The sequence below is a fragment of the Heterodontus francisci genome, chromosome 2 (genome assembly GCF_036365525.1).
Source record: "Heterodontus francisci isolate sHetFra1 chromosome 2, sHetFra1.hap1, whole genome shotgun sequence".
NCBI lineage: Eukaryota > Metazoa > Chordata > Chondrichthyes > Heterodontiformes > Heterodontidae > Heterodontus > Heterodontus francisci.
The window spans coordinates 84426583-84448647 of record NC_090372.1 but is presented as its reverse complement, the minus strand read 5'-3'; the positions used below and the strand labels follow the sequence as shown (position 1 = coordinate 84448647).

Genomic DNA, 22065 nt, shown 5'->3' with positions numbered 1-22065 from the left:
TTACCTTTCAGTCCAAGCAGCTGTGGCATAAAAGTAGCATAAATCCAGGAAGTTCACAGTCACCATTGACTGCAATGGTGGGCAGAGCTATAATAATGAACTTTTCTCTGTTTCATTTCGGATATTGGCAGGACAGATCAGAAACCCAGGAACTTATGGCACAATGTAAATAAAGGCATAACTTATTTGCACTCTTATTTCCTGCAACTTCTATACTGGTGCATGCTATTAATGAGCCATTACTATGACTCAAATTTTCAAGAAATTCTGGGCCAATGTTAAAAGGGACCAGCACCAAAGCCAGATGTTATGGCTGCACTGAAGTCATCGGGACAAAATCAGAAATTTGTTTCAAGAGGGGTACAATAATTATCATAGGTCCAAGCGGCTGTCAGAAATTTCTTGATCATTGAATTCTCAGTGACCTTCTTTAACACAACCACATGCATGTCCAATACCAGATGCCAAATGTTCCCAACAAGTATCTTAGTATTAACTGGACCCATTAGCTGATTTCTGATGCAGAAGCAAAGGTTTTAACAAGCTGAAAGCTGTTTTTGCAACACTATCCCCGATATAGGATTCCTTCCCTAGAGACGGAATCTTGACGTGATGGGAAGGCTTGCATCCTCCTATGAATCTGAAAGCTAAGCTGGTGAGAGCATAACTCCTGGTAGGGCCACCCAGGTCTAAAGGTAGAAACCAGAAAAAAGGCAGTTCACCAGTCCCCCGTTGGGGGTTGCACATAAAAATGTCTTTTGCTACTGAAACATCTCAGAGATTGTTACAGATTTGCAAATATGATCAACTGTGGAATATTACCATTTATTGGATATAAGGCATGATGATACTTTGTTAGTGGGAAAATATCTTGTTCTGGAAGAGCTGGGTTATCTCACGCCACTGGCACAGGAAATTCACTTACTAACCCCATGTAGCATTGGTCAAAAACCCGGATGTTTTTATAACTACAGTCAGCATTGGTTTGCGGTGACACCAGTCTTGGTGATTTACCACCTTTGTGACTGATGCCTAAAAAATTCTAGCCCCCTGAAGGCTTCGTCACTCCATTCACGTTCTTTTCTTTTGGGCCTCCTTATCTCGAGAGACAATGGATACGCGCCTGGAGGTGGTCAGTGGTTTGTGAAGCAGCGCCTGGAGTGGCTATAAAGGCCAATTCTGGAGTGACAGGCTCTTCCACAGGTGCTGCAGAGAAATTTGTTTGTCAGGGCTGTTGCACAGTTGGCTCTCCCCTTGCGCCTCTGTCTTTTTTCCTGCCAACTACTAAGTCTCTTCGACTCGCCACAATTTAGCCCTGTCTTTATGGCTGCCCGCCAGCTCTGGCGAATGCTGGCAACTGCTCGCTGTACAATGTGTCTTTGGGGATCCTGCCATCTTCCATGCGGCTCACATGGCCTCACATGGCCAAGCACTCCATTCACGTACACACAGAATTACAGCACCTTAGTTAGATATTTTTATGCGCTTTTGTCCTTTTAGTGCCTTTTCGTTGCGTTATTGAGATGTTATCTTACTTAGATATGGGTACTGTGCCAGAGGACTGGAGAATTGCAAAAGTCATACCCATTAAAGAACAGAGGATAAATCCAGGAATTACAGGTCAGTTAGCCTAATGTTGGTGGGTTGGAAACCTTTCGAGACAATAATCAGACAAAATTAATTGTCATTTCAAAAAAATATGGGTTAATAAATGACAGCCAGCACAGAGTTGTTAAAGGCAAACAACTTGCGTTCTTTCTTGAAGTAACAGAGGGCTGATAAATGTAGTGCAGCTAAAGTTGTATCCATTGACTTTCAAAAGGCATTTGAAACCACATAATAGACTGGTTAGCAAATTTGAAGCCCAAGCAATTAAAGGGGCAGTGACAGGGTGGATACGAAATTGGCTAAGAGCCCAAAAACAGAGTAATGGTAAACAGTTGTTCTTCCAGACTGGAAGGAAGTATACAGTGGTGTCTGCCAGGGGTCAGTATTAGGACCACTTGACTTGGGTAAACAGGGCATTATTTAAAAGAGTGCAAATGACACAGAACTCAGAAATGTAGTAAACAGTGAGGATAGTAACAGACTTCAGTAAGATGCAGACTGGTGAAATGGAGACAAACATGCCAGAAGAAATGTCCTAGCAAGCCATGCCATTGTATTGAAGGTGGCTCACCACCACCTTCTCAAGGGCAATTAGGGATGGGCATTAAATGCTGGTCTCGCCAGCAATGTCTTCATCCTGTGAATGAATAAAAAAATGCAATATAATGGCCACCTTCTGTGCTGTGCTATTCTACGTTATGCATTCTACATGCAGACTGTATACAGACTATTGGGATATGCAGTCTACATGCTGCTGCGGGCATAGCAAGGCAACGCGTGTTCTTTCTCCTTTACCTACATTCACTAACACAAGTATAGATAATGGAGGTCAGTCATCCCATTACTGTTCATCCTTCCACAGAAATCTACAATTTCCCCCTCCACTATCTCAACTGAAAGACTACTTCAGGTATAACTCACATTTTTTGTGAAGAAATACTTCCTAACATGAAGCCAGAACTTGTCTTTTGCCAGTTTGTACCTATCGCCCCTTGTTCTGCTGTTGTGGTTTAATTTGAAAGAGTGTTTAGAATTGACCGTTTTGATTTCATTCAGAATCTTGTAAAGCTGTTATAAAGTCTCCTCTCATTTGCTTACTAAATAGTCTGAGTTTTTCTAACCTTTGCTCATAACTAAGTCCTCTAACAAAGTCTCATGATCCATCTCTATATCACATAGTGTAACAGAGAGCCATAAGAGCATAAGAAATAGGAGCAAGAGTAGACTATATGGCCCCTTGAGCTTGCTCTGCCATTCAATACAATCATGGCTGATCTGCCTCAACTCCACTTTCCCCTCTAGTTCCCCTTATCCCTGAGAGGCCATAGATCTGTCTAAATCGGCCTTAAATGTACTCAATGATGGAGCATCCACACCCTCTGGGGCAGACAATTACAAAGATTCACGACCCTCTGAGTGACTGCTGGAGGTCATCCTCCAAGACCATCTGCAGTCGCCTCCAATGAAAGTCAGAAACCTTCCACCACCCATGTTGCAGCCCCTGGGGTGCTGCTGCATAGGAGCATGAGGACAGGCAGTAAGGGAATGTACAAGAGTGATTAGTTGACATTTGTAGGCAATAGGGCATAATTTCATTTATAAATTTGGTTTGGAATGTTTATTTTGTGGTGACTTTTATTTTTGCATCGTGGCCAAGCGAACGCTGTGATAACAACAAAAGAACATAAAAAATAGGAGTAGGTGTAGACCACACGGCCCCTCGAGCCTGCTCTGCCATTCAATACGATCATGGCTGAACTTGTACCTCAAGTGGGACTAGGTGAGTTGCTGTTGCAGAGAGCCATCACAGACATGATGGGCTGAATAGCCTTCTGTGCTGTAACCATTCCATGATTCTATAAACTTGGTAAACGTATAATGTGCATGCTAAGTGGGAGGGGGAGGGGGAAGTGGTGACATAGTGGTAAGGTCACTGAACTGGTAATGCAGAAGGCTAGGCGAATGTCCTGGGTACATGGGTTCAAATTACATCATGGTAGCTGATGGAATTTAAATTCAATTAATTAATAAAAATCTGGAATGGTGCCATGAAACTATTATCATAAAAATCCATCTGGTTCACTAATGCCGTTTAGAGAAGGAAATATGCCATCCTTACCTGGTCGGGCCTACATGTGACTCCAGACCCACAGCAATGTGGCTGACTCTTAAAATGCCCTCTGAAATGGCCTAGAAAGCCACTCAGTTGTCAAGGGCAATTAGGGATGGACAACAAATGCTGACCTTCCCAGCGATGCCCACATCCCATGAAAAGATAAAAAAAGATGCATTTTGGTAGGAAGAATCAAGAGTGGCAAAATAGGTAAACAGTACAATTTTAAAGGTGGTGCAGGAACAGAAAGACTTGGGAGTGTACTTCACAAATCTTTGAAAGTGGAGGACAAGTTGAGAATGGTGTTAAAAAGCTTCATAAACAGGGAGGTATAGAGTACAAAAGCAAGGAAGTTATGTTAAACTTCAACAAAACAATGGTTTGGGCCCAGCTGAAGTACTGAATTCAATTTTGGGGCATCACACTTTAGGAAGGATGTCAAGGCCTTAGCAAGCATGCAGAGATTTACTAGAATGATACCAGTGATAAGGGACTTCAGTTACCTTGAGAAACTGAGGTTGTTCTACTTAGAGCAGAGGATGTTATGGGGAGATTTAATAGTGGTTTCTAAATAATGAAGGGTTTTGATAAAGTCACACATAGTAACGGTTTCCAGTGGCAGAAGGGTTGGTTACCAGATGATACAGATTTAAGGTAATTGGCAAAAAAACCAGAGACGACATTAGGAGAACATTTTTTAAAGCACTACCTAAAAGCAGCAGATTTAGTAATAACTTTCAAAAGGGAAGTGGATAAATTTGCAGGGCTATGGGGAAAGAGTACTAATTGGATACTTCTTTCAAAAAGTCAGCATAGGCACAATGGGCCAAATGGCCTCTTCCTGTGCTGTATCATACTATGATTTTGCCACATAATCTACCAGTTTTCACCTTTTTTCAGTTCAGGAAAAGGGCCTACAGCCAAAACATTAATCTGTCTTTTCTCTTTACAAATGCTGGTAGATCAGATGTATACTTCTATGATTTTCTATTTTTACTTCAGATTTCCACCAGTTGTCATTTTTTGATTCATTTCTACTTGTTTCCATCCCAATTTAACTAATTTCCTTAATCTATATTTGAAAAAACACATTCCAGTTCCAATAAATGAGCACATTTCAACACTTTGGGTTGTGAAATCATGTAATGTAGATGAATATAAACAAATATATTTTTAAGAACAGAAAAACAACTTCTCGAATATAACCAGTTTTGTGAAGACTTTAACAAGACTAGTAAAAGGATTGTACAGCCAGAAACCTTAATTTCACTCACAATTGAACCATTCATACTTTGTGATAAATGATCTCACGTAAGAAAGAAACCACTGATACATGAACCAAAAGTATGATAGCTATAACTTGGTGGCTGACACACTGATCTAATTACAAACATTTAAAGTTACCATATTGGTGCAGCACATTAGAATGCCAACACACTGCAGACTGGAATGGTAACACACAAGTTTTTGCCCATGATCTCCTGAAGTGTAAAGTTTCAGTTTTGTCACCATGGAGATATACCAGCAAGCACTTTAAAACTAAAAGAGTCTTAAAAATAAAAGTCTTAAACTTCTGTCACTGTCATACATACTTCATAGTAGTAGATATAAATCTGCATTTGCAGAAACTGTTTTCCAATCACATCCTTGCAGCCCAAAGAAAACTGCATAAGGTAGAAATCCTTCCCCTCTGCCCCTACAAAAAAAGCGGAGAAAAAAATTCACTTGAAATTTTTAAAAGAATATACCTGAATCAAGTTTTGTGGCACACGACAGCTTTTCATCAGCTCTTTTTCTCAGTTCTTGGGTAGGAATACAGGCCAGGGCTTTTTGTTGAAGTGTAGTGTTCTCGTACATCAAGACATCCTGAAAATGTGTTCTTAAAGTTGCCAATAAACTCTTCTCAGAAAGCTTTAGGAGTAAAAGAAAAAATTGACAACATTTAATGATGCTGCGGACCAATACCTGAAACTCAAAATGCTACAAAATATGCAAATTAATAATACATGACTACTGTACAATTAGCCAACTTTCATAAGTAACAGAAGTACTGAAGGAGATGGATAAAACCATTCTCCTCCAATAAGTTACCAAAATAACTTAATAATGTTTACAGTTTCACCAATTAATATTTTAAACAGACTCTAGTTAAAACAGGTCTTCAGTTTGCCATTACCAATATAGCTTCTAGGAAACAGAGAACTAGAAATTATTAATGCGCTACAATTTTTTTGTCATTCCTTCTTGGGATGTGGCACTTCCATTACCCATCCCTAAATGCCCTCAGGAAGGTGACGGTGAGCTGCCTTCTCAAACAGCTGAAGTCACTGCGCTGAAGGTACTCCCACAGTGCTGTTAGGTAGGATGCTCCAGCATTTTGACCCAGTGATGATGAAGGAACAGCGATGTTTCCAAGTTAGGATGATGTGTGATTTGGAGGAGAACTTGCAGGTGGTGTTTATCTCATACACCTGCTGTCCTTGTTCTTTTAGACAGTAGAGGTTGCGCGTTTAGGAAGTGCTGTCAAAGACTACTCAATGGGTTGCTACATTGCTGCCACTGTGGGTTGGCAGTGGAGGGAGTGAATGTTTAAGGTGGTGGATGGGTGCCAATCAAGCAGGTTGTTTTGCCCTGGATAGTGTCAAGCTTCTTGAGTGTTGTTGAAGCTGTACTTATCCAGGTAAGTAGAGAGTATTCCATCACACTGCTAACTTGTGCCTTCAGATGGTGAAAAGGCTTTGGCAGTGCGGGGCGAGGGGTGGTGGGGCGTGTGGGATCAGGAGGTGAGTCACTCACCACAGAATGCACAAGCTCTGACCAGCTTTTGCAGCCACAGTATTTATATGGCTGGTTCAGTTAATTTACTGGTCAATGGTGACCTCCCAGGAAGTTGATGGTGGGGGATTCGGAAATGGTAATGCTGCTGAATGATAGACCCTCTCTAAAAAGAGATGGTCATTGCCTGGTATCGAAGCGGCAAGTAACATTCATGCCACACATCAGCCTATGCCTGAATGTTGTCCAGGTCTTGCTGCACGCAGGCACAGACTGTTTCATTAGCTGAGAAATTGTGAATGGAACTGAACACCGTGCAGTGAACATTCACTGTTTCTGACCTTATGCTGGATTAGTAAAGCAGCTGAAGATGGTTGGGCCAAGGACACTTCCCTGAGGAATTTCTGCAGCAATGTCCTGGGGCTGAGATGATTGGCCTCCAACAACCATAACCATCTTCCTTTGTGCTAGTTATGACTCCAGCCAGTGGACAATTTTCCTCCCAATTCCCATTGACCCAAATTATACAAAGGCTCCTTGATTCCTCACTTGGTCCGAATACTGCCTCGATAAAAAGCACAGTCACTCTCACACAATCCTTTATCAACATTTGAGCAGGTTACTGATAAGTGTCGCTTTGTAGCACTGTCGATGACACCTTTCATCATGTGACTGATGATTTACAGTAGGCTGATGAAGCAGTAATTGGCGAGATTGAATTTTTCCTGCCTCTTGTGGACAGGACATACTTGGGCAATTTTCCACTTTGTCAGGCAGATACCAGTGTTGTAGCTATACTGGAACAGCTTGGCTGGAGGCGCAGCTAATTCTGAGAACAAGTCTTCAGCATTAGAAAGGGGATGTAGTTGCAGCCGATAGCCTTTTCTGTATCCAGTGCGCCATTTCTTGGTATGATGTGGAGTGAATCAAATTGACTAAAGTCTGACTTTTGTGGTGGTAGTGAGGGGCCTCAGGAGGATGCCTTGATGGTTCATCTACTCAGCACTTCTGGCTGGCGATTTTACAAATCCTTCAGCCTTTGTCTTTTGCAGTCACGTGATTGGCTCTGCCATCATGGAGGAAAGGGATTTCATGGAGCCTCCTCCGCCTGTAAATTGTTTAATTGTCCACGACCATTCATGACTGGATTCGACAGGACCCCATAGCTTAGAACTGATCCATCTATAGTATTCTGCTTTCACTGTTTAGCATGCATATAGACCTGTGTTGTAGTGCACCAGGTTGGCACCTAATTTTTTCAGTACTACTGGTGCTGCTCCTGGCATAATCTTCTACATTCCTCATTGAATCCAGGGTTTGTCCCCTGGCTGATGGTAATGGTAGAGTGAAGAATAGCAACTTATATTTATATAGGGTACTTAATGTAATAAAATGCCCCAAGGTACTTCACAGGAGCATTATAAAAATAAAACACAGAGCCACATAAGGAGATATTAGGTCAGATGACCTAAGGAGGTTTTAAGGAGTGTCTGAAAGGAAGCAAGAGAAGTAGAGAGGCACACAGGTTTAGGGAGGGAATTCCAGAGCTTTGCGCCTAGACACTGAAGGTGTGGCCACCAATGATGGCCACTAAAATAGGGGATGCTCGAGAGGCCAGAATTAGAGGAGCACAGATATATCGGAGGGTTGTGGGGCTGGAGGAGATTATAGAGATAGGATGGATGAGACCATGGAGGGATTTGAAAACAAGGGTGAGAACTTTAAAATCAAGACCTTGCTTGACTGGGACCCAATGTAAGTCAGCGAGCACAGGGGTACATTAGGACTTGGGGCGAGTTAAGTCACAGGTGACAGAGTTTTGGATGGCCTCAAGTTTATGGAGGGTAGAATGTGGAAGACCAGCCAGGAGTGCTTTGGAATAGTCAAGTCTAGAGGTAACAAAGGCATGAATAATGGTTTCAGCAGATGAACTGAGACAGGCGAAGTCAAAAACAATAACTTTACTCTTCCTAATATTTAATAGGAGGAAATTTCTGCTCGAGTACCGAATTCCCAACAAGCAATCTGATAATTCAGCAACAATGGAGGAGTCAAGAGAGGTGGTGGTGAGGTAGAACTGTGTGTGGTCTGTGTACATGTGGAAACTAATGCCATGCTTTCGGATGCGGATACCAAAAGTAACGGTGCGGGAATGGGAAGAGAAGCCATTTCAAGTGATACTCTAACAATGATTAGATGGATAAGAATAGAACCAGGTGAGAGCAATCCTATTCAGCTAGCCAACAATGGAGAAGTGTTGGAGGAGGATGGTGTGGTCAACAGTGTCAAAGGGCACAGACAAGTCAAGAAGGGTGAAGAGGGATAGTTTACCTTTGTCACTGTCACACAGAATGTCATTTGTAACTTTGTTAAGAGCTACTTCAGTACTGTAGGAGAGGCAGTGGCGTAGTGGTAATATCACTGGACTAATTATTTAGAGGCCCAGGCTAATGCTCTGGGGGGTCATGGGTTCAAATCCCACCACAAAAGATGGTGAAATTTGAATTCAATTATTAATTGATTCAATTAATAAATCTGGAATGAAAAAGCTGGTCTAATGGTGACCATGAAACCATCGTCAATTGTTGTAAAAACCCATCTGGTTCACTTCTGTCCTTTAGGGAAGGAAATCTGCGCCCTGACCTGCTCTGGCCTACATGTGACTCCACACCCACAGCAATGTGGCTGACTCTTAAAAATGTCCTCTGAAATGGCCTAGCAAGCCAAACTGCTACAAAATCTAAGAAAAAGGAATGAAACCGGACGGACCACCCAGCATCAACCTAGGCACCCAGCCCTGCCAACCCTGCAAAGTCCTTACAAACATTTGGGAGCTTGTGCCAAAATTGGGAGAGTTATCCCACAGACTAGTCAAGCAACAGCCTGGCATAGTCATATTCACCGAATGATACCTTATAGACAATGTCCCAGACACCACCATCCTCGAGTATGTCTTGTCCCACCTGCAGGACAGACCCACCAGAGGTGGCGGCACAGTGGTATACAGTCGGGAGGGAATTGCCCTGTGAGCCCTCAACATTGACTCTGGACCCTATGAAGTCTCATGGCATCAGGTAAAACATGGGCAAAGAAATGTCCTGCTAATTACCACCAATACCTCTACCCTCAACCCCTGCCTCAGATGAATCAGTGCTTCTCCATGTTGAACACCAATTGGTAGAAACATCTAAGTAGCAAGGGCACATAATGTACTCTGGATACGGGACTTCAATGTCCATCACCAAGAGTGGCTCGGTAGCACCACTACTGACCGAGCTGGCCAATCCTAAAGGACATAGCTGCTAGACTGCATCTGTGGCAGGTGGTGATGGAACCAACAAGAGGGAAAAACATACTTGACCTTGTCCTCACCAATATATAAGGCGCAGATGCATCTGTCCATGACAGTATTGGTAGGAGTGACTACTGCACAGTCCTTCTGGAGACAAAGTCCCATCTTCACATTGAAGATACCCACCATTGTGTTGAGTGGCAATACCACTGTGCTAAATGCGATAGACTTCAAACAGATCTAGAAACTCAAAACTGGGCATCCATGAGGCGCTGTCGGCCATCAACAGCAGCAGAATTGTATTCAACCACAATCTGTACCCTCATGGCCCAGCATATCCCCCAAACTACAATTACTATCAAGCTGAGGGACCAACCCTGGTTCAATTAAGTGTGCAGGAGGGCGTGCCAGGAGCAGCAACAGGCATACCTAAAAATGAGGTACCAGCCTGATGAAGCTACAACACAGGACTACTTGCATGCCAAACAGCGGAAGCAGTATCGATAGACAGAGTTAAGTGATCCCACAACCAACGGATCAGATCTAAGCTTTGCAGTCCCATCACATCCAGTCATGAATGATGGTGAACAATTAAACAACTAACAGGAAGAGGAGGCTCCATAAATATCCCCATCCTCAAAGATGGGGGAGCCCAGCACATCAGACAAGGTTGAAGCATTGGCACCCATCTTCAGCTGGAAGTACCGAGTGGATGATCCATCTCGGCCTCCTCCTGAGGTCCCCAACATCACAGCTGCCAGTCTTCAGCCAATCTGATTGGCTCAACATGATCTCAAGAAACAGCTGAAAGCACTGGATACTGCAAAGGCAATGGTCCCTGACAAAATACCAGCAATAGTACTGAAGTATTATGCTCCAGAGCTAGCTGTGCCACTAGGCAAGTTGTTCCACTACAGCAAGGTATACCTACCCCAAATGGACTGCAGCGGTTCAAGAAGGCAGCTCACCACCACCTTCTCAAGGGCAATTAGAGATGGGCAATAAGCTGGACTGGCCAGTGACGCCTACATCCCATGAATGAATAAATAAAAAAAAAGCTACAACACTGACATGTACCCAGCAATGTGGAAAATTGCCCAGGTATGTCCTGTACACAAAAAGCATGACAAAACTAACCCGGCCAATTACCACCCTATCAGTCTACTCTTGATCACCAGCAAAGTGATGGACGATGTCCTCGACAGTGCTATCAAGTGGCACTTGCTCAGCAATAACCTGCTCGCTTTCGCTCAATTTGGGTTCTGCCAAGGCCATTCAGCTCTTGACCTCATTACAGCTTTGGTCCAAAAATTGAAAAAGGAGCTAAACTCCACGATGAGGCAAGAGTAACTTGACATCAAGGCAGCATTTGATCAGATATGGAATCAAGGGGCCCAGCAAAACTGGAGTCAACGGGAATCGGGGGAAAACTCTCCACTGGCTGGAGTCATACCTAGCACAAAGGAAGATAAGTTGTGGTTGCTGGAGGTCAATCGTCTCAGTCCCAGGACACCACTGCAGGAGTTCCTCCGGGTAGTGTCCTAGGCCCAAACATCTTCAGCTGATTCTTCAATGAAGTTCCTTCCATCATAAGGTCTGAAGTGGGAATGTTAGCTGATGATTGAATATTGTTCAACATCATTCGTGACTCCTCAGATCCTGATGCAGCCCGTGTCCAGATGCAGCAAGACCTGGACAACATCCAGGCTTGGGCTGATAAGTGGCAAGTAATATTCACACCACACAAGTGCCAGGCAATGGCCATCTACAACAAGAGAGAATCTAACCATCTCCCCTTGATGGTCAATGGCATTACCATCACTGAATCCCCGACTAGCAACATCCTGGGGGGTTACTGTTGACCAGAAACTGAAGTGGACCAGTCACATAAATATTGTGGCTACAAGTGCAGGTCAGAGGCTAGAAATTCTGTGGCGAATAACTCACCTACTGCCTCAGCAATGCCTGTCCACCATCTACAAGGCATAAGTCAGGAGTGTGATGGAATACTCTCCACTTGCCTGGATGGATGCAGCTCCAACAACACTCAAGAAGCTCAACACCATCCAGGACAAAGCAGCCTGCCTGACTGGAACCCCATCCACCACCTTCAACATTCGCTCTCTCCACCACCGATGCAAAGTGGCAGTAGTGTGTACCATCTACAAGATGCAGTGCAGCAACTCACCAAGGCTCCTTCGACAGCACCTTCCAAACCCACAACCTCTACCACTTAGAAGGACAAGGGCAGCAGATGCATGGGAACGCCACCACCTGCAAGATCCCCTCCAAGCCATACACCATCCTGACTTGGAACTATATTGCCGTCCCTTCACTGTTGCTGGGTCAAAATCCTGGAACTCCCCAATAGCACTAGGGGTGTACTTACACCCCAAGGACTGCAGCGGTTCAAGAAGGCAGCTCACCACCACCTTCTAAAGGGCAATTGGGAATGGGAAATAAATACTGGCCTAGCCAGCGACTCCCATATCACCCGAACGAATTTAAAAAAACCATGGGACTCGCAAGACAACGTGAGATGGCAAGGTCAAGAGGGTGCTGTGCATATAGGTTGGGGCATTTACATATAGGGAGAGATGAAGGGAGGATAAGAGGGCAGTGCACTCAGAGGAGAAAAAGCTGAGTTGAGATGGAGGTTGAAATCATTGAGGATGAGATGTCATTTGGTGCAGAGGCTGTGGGAGGAAACCAGAGAAGATATTTGTGATTTCTATCATATGCCAGGCCATTAAGTTACAGATGTTACAACTCGGATGGCCAGATGTGAAGGATAGAACTGGAGCCTCATCTTTACACACTTACAAGCTTTTATTAACAGAGACAGATATCACATATCATGCAACTCCAATCCAACCACCACAGTTTCAGCCTGATTATATATATTTGAGTGGCACATAGGAGCAGAAGCATGCCACCTGGCCCGTTGAGCCTGCTCCACCATTCAATAAGATCATGGCTGATCTGTTCGTGTCTCGAATTCCACTCTCCCATCTACCCCCGATAACCTTTGATTCCCTTGCCTAACAAGAATCTACCTACCTCTGCCATCAAAATATTTTATGACCCTGCCTCACCACCTTCTGAGGCGGAGAGTTCTTAAGGCGCACAACCCTCAGAAAAAATTTCTCATCTCTGTCCTCAAAGGGCGACCCCTAATTTTAAAACAGTGTCCCCTAGTTCTGGACTCACCCACAAGAGGAAACATCCTCTCCACATCCACCTTGTCAAGACCGTTCAGGACCTTATAAACTTCAATCAAGTCTCCCATCACTCTTCTAAACTCCAGTGAAAACAAGCCCAGTCTGTCCAACCTTTCCTCATAAGACAACCCGCTCATTCCAGGTATCAATCTAGTAAACCTTGTCTGAACCGCTTCCAAAGCATTCACATCCTTCCTTAAATAAGGAGACCAAAACTGCACACCGTATTCGAGATGTGGTCTCACCAATGCCCTGTATCACTGAAGCATAACATCCTTACTTTTATTTTCAATTCCTCTAGTAATAAATGATAGCATTCCATTAGCCTTCTTTATTACTTGCTGTACCTGCATACTAACGTTTTGTGACTCATGCAGTGGAACCTAGATCCTTCTGCACCTCCGAACTCTGCAGTCTCTGTTTAAGTAATACTCTGCTTTTTTTATTCTTCCTACTAAAGTGAATAACTTCACAATTTCCCACATTATACTCCATCTGCCAGATTTTTGCCCACTCAACCTATCTATGTCAGTCTACAACCTCTCCTTATGTCCTCTTCACAACATACGAAGATAGGTAGGAAAGGATCATCTGCAAATTTAGCTACCAGCCATTGCTCCCCTCATCTAAGTCATTGATATAAATTATAAAAAGTTGGGGCCCCAGCACAGATCCCTGCAGGGCTCTACTCGTCACATCCTGCCAATCAGAAAAAAGGACCCATTTATGCATACTCTCTGCTTTTTACCAGCCAGCTAATCTTCTACCATGCTAATATGTCACCCCCTACACCATGAGCTCCTACCTTGCACAATAACCTTTTATGTGACACCTTGTCAAATGCCTTTTGGAAATCCAAGTACAGTGCGTCAACAGGTTCCCCTTTATCCACAGTGCACGCCACTCCTTCAAAGAACTCCAACAAATTGGTTAAACATGATTTTTCTTTCACAAAACCATGCTGCCTATTCCTGATCACATTGAGTTTTTCTAAGCGGCCAGCTACAACCTCCTTAATGATCGATTTTAACACCTTTCCCATGACAGACGTCAAGCTAACTAGCCTATAGTTACCAGTTTTCTGCCTCCCCTCCTTCTTGAATAGAGGGGTTATATTTGCTACTTTCTATTCTGATGGAACCTTTCCAGAATCTAGCGAATTTTGAAAAATTGACACCAATGCATCTACTACCTCATTAGCCACATCTTTTAAGACCCTAGGATGAAGGCCATTGGGACCTGGGGACTTGTCAGCCCTCCATCAGTTTGGTCAGTACCGCTTCCCTGGTGATTGTAATTTCACCAAGTTCCTCTCTTCCTTCCACCTCCTGATTTACAGCTATTACTGTTTTTCGTATCTTCTGCAGTGAAGACAGAAGCAAAATTGTTGTTCATTTCATCCACCATTTCCTTACCATCTATTAGCTCCCCATTCTCACTTTCTGGAGGACCAACACTCATTTTACTTACCCTTTTCCTTCTTAAATACCTGTAGAAACTCTTGCTATCAGTTTTTACATTTTGAGCTGGCTTCCCCTCATACTCTAAAACGTTAATCAGGAGAAAGAAATTAGTCATTCTCTGCTGTTCTTTATATTCTGACCAATTATCTGAACTGTCACTCATCTTTGCGCAATTATATGCCTTTTCCTTAAGGTTGATGCTTTCCTTAACTTCTTTAGTTAACCACAGATGGTGGGTCCTCCCTTTGGAATTTTTCTTGCTAGTCAGAATATACTTATTGAGTATTCTGAAATATCCCCTTAAATGTCTGCCATTACTTCGCTATTGATCTATTTCCTAGCCTAGTAACCCAGTGCACTTCATTCGCGTTAGCTTTCATGCCCACATAGTTTCCCTTATTCAAGTTTAAAATACTAGTCTTAGACCCACTCTTCTCTCAAACTGGATGTAAAATTCAATCATATTGTGGTCGCTGCTCCCTACAGGTGCCTTTACTCTGAGGTTATTAATTAATACTGTCACATTACACAATACCAAATCCAATATAACCTGCTCTCTGGTTGGTTCCAGAACATGCTGCTCCAAGAAACTCTCTCAAAAGCATTCTATAAATTCCTCATCCAGCCTACTATTGCCAATCTGATTTTTCCAGTTTACATGCAGTATCACTCATGATTATTGCCGTCCCTTTATCACAAGCACCCAATATTCCTTGTATACTACGTCCGACATTGTGATTACTGTTCAGGGGCCTGCAGACCACTCCCACTGGTGACTTCTTTCCCCTACTATTCCTCCCAAACAGATTTTACATTCTGATCTCCTGAACCAAGGTCATCTCTAACTATTGCTCCAATGCCATCCTTGATTAACAGTGCTACCCCTCCACCTTTAACTAGTTTCGTATTCCTCTTGATTGTCACATACCCCTCAATATTCAGGACCCAATCCTTGTCATTCTGCAGCCACGTCTCCCTAATGGCTATCAGATCATAGTTATTTACTTCAGTGTGTGCTCAGTTTTTCTACTTTGTTATGAATGCTATGTGCATTCAGATACAGAGCCTTTAGTTTTTCTTTTTGTTATCTTTGTAACATCTAGTCTCGACTGCTAGTGTGTTTTTAGATTTTTTCTCTGTAAAGGCCTGCTACCCAACCCGAACCCGACGGGACCCAACACGTGGCGGGTTCGGGTCGGGCCGGGCCGGATCGGACACACTATCACCACCTCAGGTAAGTGACTCTAATCGTTAATTTACTTTTTGGACTTTAAAGGTGGTTTTGTTACAGTTATTTTAAGCTTGTGCAGGTAAGGAACAAAGTGGAAAGTGGAAGGCAAGTTAGTTGATGGTCGGGTCGGGCGGGGGAAAAAAAATGGAAGGACTCGGGCCAGTTCGGGCTTGGGTCGGATGGGGTTCTGTCAGGCTCGGATTGGGTCTCATTTGCAGACCCAAGCAGGCCTTCAATTCTCGGACCTTCATTCCCATATTACTCTTCTGCTCTCTTGCCATGACTCTACCCCTTGATTTGCTACATCTACTCAAGCTTGATCCCCCACCGCCACTACCCCCACTTATTTAGTTTAAAGCCGTTTTGACTTCCCTAGTTATACGGTTTGCTAGAACACTGGTCCCAGTTTCAGGTGCGGATGGGTCCAATGGTACAGCCCCCACTTTCCTCAGTACTGGTGCCAGTGCCCCACGAACCAAAACCCACTTCTCCCACACCAGTCTTTGAACCACGCATTCATTTCACTAATCTAATGTGTCCTCTGCCAATTGGCACATGGCTCAGGTAACAATCCAGAGATTATTACCTTTGAGGCTCTGCTCTTCAATTTTGTACCTAGCTCCTCATACTGTCTAAGCAGAACCTCTTTCCTAGTCCTGTCGTTGGTACCTACAAGGACAGCAGCTGGATCCTCCCCCTCCCAGTTCCTGTCCAGCCCTGAGCGCATGTCCCGAACCCTGGGCAACACAGCCTTCGCTCTCGGCCGCACAGAATAGTGTCAATCTCCCTCACTATACTATCTCCTACTACCAGTACATTCCTTTTTGTTCCCCCCGCACCCTTGAATGGCCAGTCTGCTCATCCACCTTGCAGACCTCACTTTCATCGACACAGGTTGAAAGTACCTCAAACCTGTTGGCAATTGTCAAAGTCTGAGGCTCCTCCACTACTGCCTGCTCGGTCCCATTCTCTCACTCAAGGTCACATCGTCCTGTCCCTCACTGCTGACAAAAACAGATGATCCTGTTCTAAGAGATGTGGCCATTTTCCAGAACAAAGTGTCCAAGTGTTTCTACCCCTCCCTTATGTTGCGCTGTGTTTGCAGTTCGGCTTCCAAATCAACAATCCTGATCTGGAATTCCTCTAGCTGCTTACACTTTCTGCAGACATGTTTGTCCTGGATCACCGTGGCATCCAAAAGCTCCCATATACCACAGTTGCAACATAACACCTGTCCTGCCATTGTTACTTATACTACCAGTTAATTTACTTTAATTACTTTCTTAATTAACTTAGAATAATTCCTATGTATAATAGAATTTACTGTGCTTATTAAATGCTAGTACCACCTACAACTAGCGTTATACTTTTTCTTAATCACACATATGTGTTTTAGGTATTTATTTTAATTTTTATCTTTTCTTTATTTTATATTTTATTTATTTTAAAAGTTTTAGTTTTTATAGATTTTTTTTTAGATTTAGAGATACAGCACTGAAACAGGCCCTTCGGCCCACCGAATCTGTGCCGACCATTAACCACCCATATTATACTAATCCTACACTAATCCCATATTCCTACCACATCCCCACCTGTCCCTATATTCCCCTACCACCTACCTATACTAGGGGCAATTTATAATGGCCAATTTACCGATCAACCTGCAAGTCTTTTGGCTGTGGGAGGAAACCGGAGCACCCGGAGGAAACCCAAGCAGACACAGGGAGAACTTGCAAACTCCACACAGGCAGTACCCAGAATTGAACCTGGGTCGCTGCAGCTATGAGGCTGCGGTGCTAACCACTGCGCCACTGTGATCTACCTTAACTCCAGTGTCCTAAGCTAGCAATTCACACTGTCCCTTACACGAAGCACTTAGCAGCCAATCAACTTACTAGTTTCCTGTGATGTCACAGTTGTTTTTTCACTCCATTCTTCAGCAGCTGAAATGGCTCCAGGCGACTGCCTCTGCTCCGCTCCAGAAAGGCAAGGCCACGCTCCAATCCCCGGGCTGTATTTATGGCACTGCCAGCTCCCGATTGCCTCTGCTCCACTCCAGGTAGGCAAGGCCGTGCTCCAAACCCCGGGCTGTATTTATGGCACTCCCGTCTCCCGATTGCCTCTGCTCCGCTCCAGGTAGGCGAGGTTGCGCTCCGATCCCCTGGCTGTATTTATGGCGTTCCCGGCTCCTGACTGCCGCTGCTCCGCTCCATGTAGTGTTTTCTCTCCTGTTAGTTCTCTCATCGCATTCTGCAAGCCCACTTTGGCACCCATCTCCTTCAGGACTTGGCCAGCTCGGTCAGTCGTGTTGCTACCAAACCACTCTTGGGTGATCAACATTGAAACTTCCCACCCAGAGTACAGTCTGTGCCCTTGCTACCCTCGGTGTTTCTTCAAAGTAGTGTTCAACATGGAAGTGTACTGATTCATCAGTTGAGGGAGGGCAGTAGGTGGTAATCAGCAGAAGGCTGAAATTGAAAGAACCAGGTTGCAGGGGGAGGAAACTGCCTTCTGAAAGAGATCCACATTCCTTTGTCCCAAGATCTAATTATTAGCTAACCTGTTCTACCATTCAGTCGGATCATGGTTGATCTGTAACTTAACTCCAACTCCTCACCTTAGTTCCATAGCCAGTTGTTCCCTTGTCTAACAAAAATCTCCCTTTCCTTTTTAAACTTGTCAACTGACTCCTAGCCTCAACAGCTTATTGAGAGAAGAGGGTTCCAGGTTTCCATTGATTTTTGTGTGAAGAGCTTCCTGATGTCACCCCAGAACAGCATAGCACTGGCTTTGGGGTTGTGCTCCCTTGTTCTGAACCACTCCACTAGACAAAATATTTTCTGTCTACCTGTTGAATTCCTTTCATCAACTTAAACAACCCAATTAGAGGTTAAAACCTAATCCAGTGGTCAGACTGCATTTGGAACACTGGTCACCGTGCAGCATTACAAAGGGTACAGAATGATCCCAAGTATAAATGGTGATCAGCTTCAGTTTACAACCTACAAAGACCATAGTGAAGTGTAGACCTTAATGAAGATAGGAACAGAGTAGACCATACAGTCCCTCGAGTCTAATTCAAATGATGGCTGATCTGTACCTCAACTCCATTTATCCCCTTTTGCTCCATATAAAGTTTCAATTGACCCAGCATCAACAACCCTTTTGAGGGAGAAAAAGAGTTCCAAAGGTCCAGCACTCTGTGTGTGGGAGAAGAGACTATATTAAATGGTGTTGATCAAACACAGATTGCTAATTCAAAGTAGGCCAGGAAAAAAAAGAGGACATAAATGGAAGTTAGTTGAATGTAAACTTACATCTATCAGCACAGATGACTATTTCATAACAAATATTTGACATGACCTGCATCTTAGGGTGATGGAAACACTGGGATTGTTTAAAACATATTTAAATTGTTCCAGAATAATGGGGAGTAATGGGCTCAATGACCTCTTCTTATTAGACTTTTCCTATGTCCAACCTCCTCAGTCTGTAAGGCTCAATGTTCTATTACAGCATATTGTTTGTCCACTGAGCAATTGAGAGAACTCTCAGCAAGAAGTGGCACTATAGAAGATGCAAAAAAGATTTCCAAGGATGTTACCAGAACTGAGAGATTGTAATGATCAGAAAAGACTAAACAGGCTGAGGGATTATCTAATAGAGGTCTATAAATGCTTTCATAATTTTATCGGGTAGATGTACAGATGAGGGGCTTAGTGAGAGAGAGGAACTGAAGGAAATCAGTATTAGTAGAGAAATGGTGTTGGGGAAATTGATGGGATTGAAGGCCAATAAATCCCCAGGGCCTTATGGTATGCATTCCAGAGTACTTAAGGAAGTGGCCCTAGAAATAGTGGATGCATTGGTGATCATCTTCCAAGATTCTATATACTCTGGAACAGTTCCTACAGATTGCAGCGCAGCTAATGTAACCCCACTATTTAAAAAGGGAGGTGGAGAGAAAGCAGGGAATTATAGACCAGTCAGCCTGACGTCGGAAGTGGGGAAAATTCTAGAGTCCATTATCAAAGATTTTATAGCAGAGCACTTAGAGAACAGTGGTAGAATCGGGCAGAGTCAGCATGGATTTACGAAAGGGAAATCATGCTTGACAAATCTATTAGAATTCTTCGAGAATGTAACTAGCAGAGTTGATGATAGGGAGCCAGTGGATGTGGTTTATTTGGACTTTCAGAAGGCTTTCGACAAAGTCCCACATAAGAGATTAGCGTGCAAAATTAAATCGCATGGGATTGGGAATAGTGTATTGCGATGGATAGAAAATTGGTTGGCAGACAGGAAACAAAGAGTAGGGATAAATGGGTCTTTTTCCGAATAGCAGCAGTGACTAGTGGGGTACCACAAGGATCGGTCCTCGGACCCCAACTATTCACAATATATATTAATGATTTAGATGAGGGAACTAAATGTAATATCTCTAAATTTGCAGATGACACAAAACTGGGTGGGAGGGTGAGTTGTGAGGAGGATGCAGAGAGGCTTCAGGGTGATTTGGACAAGTTGAGTGAGTGGGCAAATGCATGGCAGATGCAGTATAATGTGGATAAATGTGAGGTTATCCACTTTGGTAGCAAAAACAGGAAGGCAGATTATTACCTGAATGGCTATAACCTGAAAGAGAGGAATAGGCAGCGAGATCTGGGTGTTCTCGTACACCAGTCGCTGAAGGTAAGCATGCAGGTCCAACAGGTGGTAAAAAAGGCAAATGGTATGTTGGCCTTCATAGAGAGAGGATTAGAGTACAGGAGCAGGGATTCCTTGCTGCAATTATACAGGGCCTTGGTGAGGCCACACCTGGAATAGTGTGCGCAGTTTTGGTCTCCTTATCTGAGGAAGGATGTTCTTGCTATAGAGGGTGTGCAGCGAAGATTTACCAGACTGATTCCTGGGATGGCGGGCCTGATGTATGAGGAGAGATTGAGTCGGTTAGGATTATATTCGCTGGAGTTCAGAAGAGTGAAGGGGAATCTCATAGAAACCTATAAAATTCTAACAGGACTTGACAGGGTAGATGCAGGAAGGATGTTCCTGGTGGTGGGGGAGTCCAAAACCAGGGGTCATAGTTTAAGGATACGGGGTAAACCTTTCAGGACTGAGATGAGGAGAAATTCCTTCACCCAGAGAATGGTGAGCCTGTGGAATTCGCTACCACAGAAAGCAGTTGAGGCCAAAACATTGTATGTTTTCAAGAAGGAGTTAGATATAGCTCTTGGGTCTAAAGGGATCAAAGGGTATGGGGTGAAAGAAGGAATAGGTTACAAAGTGGTATGGCGGAGCAGGCTCAAAGGACTGAATGGCCTACTCCTGCTCCTATTTTCTATGTTTCCATGATGTTTCCTATTGTGAGGGAATCTAACACCTGCACACATAAATAAAAGACATTCACTAATAAATCTAATAAGGAATTTCAGAAAGACTTCTCTAACCAGGAGTGGTTAGAACGTGGAACGCGCTACCACGTGGCCTAGTTGAGGCAAACAGCAGAGATGCATTTAAGGGGAGGCTCGAGAAAACCAAGGGAGAAAGGAATAGAAAGTTATGCTGATAGGGTTCAATAAAGAGGGGTTGGAGGAGGCCCATGTGGAACATAAACACTAGCGTGGATGAGTTGGGTTGAATGCCCTATTTCTGTGCTGTAACTTCTATGTAGCTTGACCTCGGTAACTGATAGCTTCACAGAATTAAAAGAGAGAGTTCCATATCTAAGTCTGCACATGACACTAAGTTAGGAGGGACAACAAATAGCACAGAAGGGACCTAAGCAAATTAAATGAGTACATAAAACTATGGCAAATGAAATTCAATGTGGGCAAGTGTGAAATCATCCACTCTGGATCCAAGAAAGATAAATCAGAGCATTTTCTAAATGGCGTGAAACTAGGAACTGTAGAGAAGCAAAGTGATTTGGGAGTCTGAATACACAAATCATTAAAAGCCAGTAAAGTCAGAGGAAACAATCAAAAAGGCTAATATAATGCTGGCCTTTCTCTCAAGGGGGTTGGCATACAAAGGGGAGGAAGTTATACTTCAGTTGTATCTTCTTCTTCTTTGGCCTCCTTGTCTTGAGAGACAATGGGTAAGTGCCTGGAGGTGGTCAGTGGTTTGTGAAGCAGCGCCTGGAGTGGCTATAAAGTCCAATTCTAGAGTGACAGACTCTTCCACAGGCACTGCAGATAAAATTGGTTGTCGGGGCTGTTACACAGTTGGCTCTCGCCTTGCGCTTCTGTCTTTTTTTCCTGCCAACTGCTAAGTCTCTTCGACTCGCCACACTTTAGCCCCGCCTTTATGGCTGTCCGCCAGCTCTGGCGATCACTGGCAACTGACTCCCATGACTTGTG

General features: G+C 43.8%; 1 protein-coding gene across 1 annotated transcript in view; it reads right to left on the bottom strand.

The window, feature by feature from the left end:
• The window catches only part of ngly1 (N-glycanase 1), a 106896-nt gene that overhangs the window by 57380 nt on the left and 27451 nt on the right, over positions 1-22065 (bottom strand). The window contains exon 4 of the mRNA XM_068059858.1: positions 5470-5632. Within this exon, the coding sequence (XP_067915959.1) occupies positions 5470-5632 (163 nt within the window). The remainder of the gene's footprint in view (positions 1-5469; positions 5633-22065) is intronic.